Here is a 6314-nt window from a genome sequence, read left to right on the forward strand (position 1 = left end):
TATAAATAAAGAATAACTAAATATATTATTATTATTATTATTATTATTATTATTCGTAATAAAAAATTATTATATATTATTATTATAGTACAAATATGAGATTGTGTATTTGAGAATGACTTAAATGAATTAATTTGTACAAGTTATACTGACAACATACATAGACATTTCGGTAGCTTACTCATCAGAACTTCACAGTTAAGCGTGCTTGACCTGAAGTAGTACTGGGATGGGTGACCTTCTGGGAAGTCTCCCAGAAATAGCACAAGTAAGGATAAAACATGCTAAACAGTGAAATATTTTGAAATAGAACCCTTGAGAGGCCAAATATGAGAGTTGTTACATTAATAAATTTATTAAAATTAAAAAAAAAAATTATAATTTCTTTTTCGTCAAAAATTTTGACAGCAATTTCTGACGGATTTTTCTGTCAAAAATTTTGAGAGCAATTTCTGACGGATTTTTCCGACAGAAATTTCTGACAGAATTTTTTGAAGGAATTTTTTGTCGAAAAATTCCATCGGAAAAATTATTTCCGACGAATTTTTTTTTCCGATGTCACTTTTTCCGACAGATTGAAATCCGTCAGAAATCCGTCAGAAAAAGCAAAATCCGTCGGAAAAAGCAAAATCCGTCGAAAATTTACCTATTTCCTTCGGAAATCAACATTTTTCTTGTAGTGGTGGACTATGATGATCTCACTATGTGGGGGAGCAGATCAGGTGTGAGGCTTTGGGATGGCAAGGAGTATTTTGGTAACTGCTTTGAGAAGTGGCTAGATTTAGAGCTTGACCAGCACCTAGGGTGTCCCTTTTGATGTTTTCATGATGTTGTACATTCATTATCTTTTTGGATGACTGTATAAGCCTACTGATGATGACCCTTTTATAAAATTATGTTTTATATGATGAAAACAATTTACACGTCATTTTATATTTACACTTTAGTGTAGCTGGCCGTTGCTCTATTTTTTTTATTATATATTTTTTTTTATTTTAGTTGTCATATTGGTTGTTGATGTGACAGCCTAAGGCGGGTCGTTACAATCATCGAAATGACGATGTTGGTGATGAGGCTTAGGCTTCATTTGAGCATGCTCTGATAGGATATGTGACATCGAGACATAGTTAGGCTTAGTTTAGGATTTCATTATTGTTATTTTGTTTTGGAAAAACTCATGTTTCATTTTTTTGTAAATTCTGCATTTGACCATGATTTACGTTTATGAATGTGAATTCTCTACTTTGATGTTAGTGGAACCACTATTTTAATTCAAATGATTTTATGTACTCTAAATATGTTTATATAAATATTGTATATGTATGCTGGAGTAGAGGGTGTCACAAAATAAAGAAATTCTTCATATATTTTTGAAACGTGTCTAGAAGACACTATCAAAGAAGAATGTTCAACTTCTATTATTTTATTATTTTTTCTTTCACAAGAAGTGAGAAATATCTATGTTTCATTGACGTGATACATTCTACATATTACATACATTTATTTTGCCTAATATAGAATGATGAATATATTTATTCTGCCTAATAATAATAATAATAATAATAATAATAATGAATATTATGACATATATTTTCTACCAATGTTATCAATTTAAATATTCTGCAATAATTTTTTTTATGTCATATCAATATATATATATATATACATATATATATATATATATATATATATTTATCATATATTCTATTTATTTTGTGTGTGATAATATATATTAAATCAGATAAAATTTGATTTCTATAATGAAAGCACTATTAATAATTAATTTATAATTTGAATTTGATGGCTATTTAGGATTCATTTATTTCTTTATCCTAATTTTCTCTCTCTTTTATGATATTATTGAACATGTCAAATATTGCGAAACTTGAATTTGTTACTCTTGACATTATGGGAAAGAATTATTTATCTTGGATATTAGATGCTGAAATACATTTAGATGTAATAGGTCTTGGAGACTCTATTAAATAAGGAAACAAAACATCTAACCAAGATAAGGCTAAAGCTATGATTTTTCTTTGTCATCATCTTAACGAAGGGTTAAAAGCTTAATATCTTATCATAAAAGACCCACTTGTTCTTTGGAACAATTTAAAGGAAAGATATGACCAAGAAATATGTTGAATTAGTTTCTTGCCTCCTTGTGGCTGAGCAAAATAATGAGCTTTTATTAAAAAATCATGAGGCTCAACCAACTGGCTCTGCTCCATTCCCAGAAGTGAATGTTGCAACATATGATAAACAAACTAGTGGTTGTGGCTATGGTCATGGCCGTGGAAATAATCGTGGTCGTGATCGTGGTAGTAAAGGTAGTTGTGGTCATAGTTATAAGGTAAAAAACAGTTTTTCACACCAGAAGTGGAAAAATAATGAGAAAAATAAGAAGGAAATGGATGGACATGGTAACAAACCCGAGGAAAACAAATGTTATTGTTGTGGTGGCAAGGGTCACTGGTCATGTACTTGTCGTACACCAAAGCATCTTGTTGAACTTTACCAAGAATCACTTAATATGAAGAAAAAGATAGAGATACATTTTGCTTATGAAGACGGTGATTCAGATTATGATCGTATGGATGTTACTCACTTCGATGTTACTGATTTCTTTACTGATCCAAATGGAAAAATTGATCACCTTATTGGGGATGGGAGTGTTCATAAATAATTTTTTTTTTCATATTTTATTTATTTGATTTTGGGTATTTCTTATGTTTTGATGTTATTGGATTATGAATTTTTTTAATATAAAAAATATTGTTAGATTGTTATCATTTAAAAGATTATCATATTGCTTATTTACATTTTTTTTTTAATTTTATGGAGAATGGATATTGACAATAGCATCAATAATGAAGATATGTGTCTTGTTGATAGTGCAATGACTAACACGATTCTCAAGAATAATAAATTCTTCTCAAATTTAGTGATGCCAGAAATCAATGTTAGTACCATATCTGGTATTACAAATATAATTGAAGGCTCCGGAAGAGCTAATATATTATTACTGGGAGGAACGAAGTTGCATATTAAAAATGCATTATATTCTTCTAAGTCTTATAGAAACTTATTAAGTTTCAAGGATATTCGTTTAAATGGGTTTCATATTGAAACAAACAATGAAGAGAATGTAGAATATCTTTATATCACGAAAGTTCACTTGAATAAAAATGAAGTATTGGAAAAATTACTTACTTCCTCTTATGGACTGTATTGCACGTATGTTAATACAGTTAAAACACATACTATTGTAAACTAGAAGTTTACAAATCAAAAATAAATTTGAGGTTAGGCATGATCGATTGGGTCACCCTGGGACTATCATGATGCAAAAAATAATTGAAAATTCATGCAGACATTTATTGAAGAGCCGGGAGATTCTTCAATCAAATATTTTCTCATGTACTACTTGTTCCCAAGGGAAGTTAATAATTAGACCATCACCAGCAAAAATTGGGAATTAAACTATCTTATTTTTATAACGGATACAAGGTGATATTTGTGGACCAATACACCCCCCATGTGAACCATTTAGATATTTTATGGTTTTAATTGATTCATTAACAAGATGGTCACATGTTTGTTTATTATTAACTTGCAACCAGGTGTTTGCAAGATTATTAGCTCAACTAATTAGATTAAGAGCTCATTTTCCTGACTATCCAATTAAGAAAATTCATTTGGATATTGTTGGTGAATTCACATCTCATGCTTTTAATGAGTATTGTATGTCCATTAGAATTGATATTGAACATCCAGTAGCACATGTTCATATACAAAATGGACTTGCATAATCATTTATCAAACGTTTAAAACTAATTACAAGACCATTACTCATGAGATCAAAACTTCCAATGTCAACTTGGGGGCATGCAATCTTATATGCTGCAACCCAATATCCAATCTTTACAGTTGGTTTTTGGTGAGCAACCCAATATTTCTCATTTGAGAATCTTTGGGTGTGCTTTATATGTTCCAATTGCCCCCCCTCAAAGAACCAAAATGGGTCCTCAAAAAAGGTTGGGAATATATGTTGGGTATGAATCTCCATCTATAATAAAATATCTTGAACCATTAACAGGAGATTTATTTACGGCTCGATTTTCTGATTGCCATTTTAATGTATTGATTTTCCCAACATTAGGGGGAAAACAAAAACAGTTAGAAAAAGATATTAGTTAGAATGAATTATCACTATCTCATTTTGATCCTTGTACAAAACAATGTGAACGAGAAGTTCAAAAGATAATTCATTTGCAAAATCTAGCCAACCAATTACCAAATGTATTCACAGATCCAAAAAGTGTGACTAAGTCATATGTACTAGCGACTAATGCTCCAATAAGAGTTGAAGTCCCTATTGGACAATCTAATACTGCAAACAAGTCACAAATACACCTGAAGTGTGGTAGACCAATTGGTTCCAAGGATAAAAATCATCGAATAAAAAAGGGGGTTAAAGAGCAAAATGACCAAATTGAGGATGTAAAAACTCAAAAAGATTCCTCTGACATAACTAATATTCCAGTTCCAAAAGAAACTCAAGTACCTGAAATTATTGAAAATGAAGAGATCTCAATAAATTATGTCATGAATGGAATACGATGGAATCGAAACAATGTCAATATTGATCTCGTGACTAATGGTTTAGACATCCTTTTAAAATTCTCATTAATTAAGGAATGCCTGGACACCAGACTAATCCTTAATTAATGGTTTTGAAAATAGGTTCATGGAGTCTCCACCAATATTTTACTCAAAACATTGGAAAAAGAAAAGGTTTTTAAAGATCCAATAATAGCCTTGATAACCATAATTGGGTTCGGGGGTCGGTTACGTGTAGGGAAGGTATTAAGTACCCCTACAACGCCCTCAATCGGTACCCTATGATGAAGTTAACATGATAAGAATTAATAAATTAAATATTGAATCCCATTTATTAATATTTATTTACATATTAAAGATTTAAATTATACGACTAACCCTAAAATATTTACATGATTGTGTTTGCTATAAATTAAAAATAGAGATAAAGATAAGAAATAAAAGATATAAAAAAAGATTGATTGAAATACCTCTTGAACGAGCTCTATTGAATCTTCAAATATGGAGAAGGTGCTTTATGGAAACCTTTCACACTACAATATGCCTCACAAATCTCAAGAAATACAATAGGAGAGAAAGAGAGAGAAATTTCGTGCTCTAAGGAGTCTTGGATGAAATTTTTTGGAGTCTTAAGAACTGTGCCCAAGCTGTCTATTTATAGACTTCAGAAAAGGTCCAGAACGGCCCGTTCCAAAATTGGAACGGCCAGTTCTGGATCTGGCCGTTACGTGTAAATTACGTATACTGGAACGGCTCGTTCTAAAAACGGAACAGCCCGTTCCAGAAGTGAGATTCACACGTAATTTGGTAGACTGGAACGGCCGTTCCAAAGAAGAGATTTTAGGCCATTTTGTTAACTCGGAACGGCTCGTTCCAGTTTAGGAACGGCCCGTTCCGGTTAAGGTTTTTAACCCTTTTTTAGGAGATTGGAATGGCCCGTTCTAATTTTGGAGCCGCCCGTTCTGGCTTAGGAACGGACCGTTCTAACCTATTATTTTTTAGGCTCTTTTTTGTGGCTTGGAACGACCCGTTCCGATTTTGGAACAGCCCGTTCCGGGCCACTAAGACCAATGTATTTGGGCTTTAAGCCTTCTGATGTCTTGTCCTGTTGTTTGCATGCTTGGTAGCTCCAATGCTTTTTATAACAGAGGTCCATTTCCTTGTTTGTATGCCCTCGGACGAAATTGGGTGTCTACAATTGCCCCTCTTTACTTGTCATTTGTGTTGATCCCTACGGTTAGAATCTAGAAGGGGGGGTTGAATAGATTCTATGTTATTTTTCCTTTTCTTCTTTGCTTTCTAAATCTTTACCAAACAAATCTTGATTTAAAACAAACCTTTAAACATAAAAAGTAATTCAGAGTTATATATGCACAGCTTATCCAACAAGATTTGAATAACAAGATATGTAAAGATTGAATTTATCAATTACCAAGAAACTTTAAAGTTCAGTTTCTGCAGATAATGTTTTTCTTCATACAACATTAATCAAGAAACTTATACAGAATGTAAAGAGTGTAAGAGTTAAGAAAATCATGCACCAAGATATATACTGGTTCAGCCATCCAAAGGCCTACATCCAGTTTCAGATTTAGATACACCTCTAAATCCAGTCAAATCCACTATTGATATTCTTTACATGCACCCTGCACAAGCAATATCCAATCAATGAATTTAACAAGCAAATCTTGACA

General features: G+C 31.8%; 1 protein-coding gene across 1 annotated transcript; it reads left to right on the top strand.

Moving 5' to 3' along the window:
- The first annotated feature begins 2122 nt into the window (after window positions 1-2122).
- Window positions 2123-2683, top strand: LOC109792800 (uncharacterized). Its single transcript, XM_020352236.2, has one exon. The coding sequence runs from the start codon at window positions 2123-2125 to the stop codon at window positions 2681-2683; it is 561 nt and encodes a 186-aa protein (XP_020207825.2).
- The last annotated feature ends 3631 nt before the right edge of the window (window positions 2684-6314 follow it).

The sequence above is a fragment of the Cajanus cajan genome, chromosome 7 (genome assembly GCF_000230855.2).
Source record: "Cajanus cajan strain Asha chromosome 7, NIPB_CcT2T_4, whole genome shotgun sequence".
NCBI lineage: Eukaryota > Viridiplantae > Streptophyta > Magnoliopsida > Fabales > Fabaceae > Cajanus > Cajanus cajan.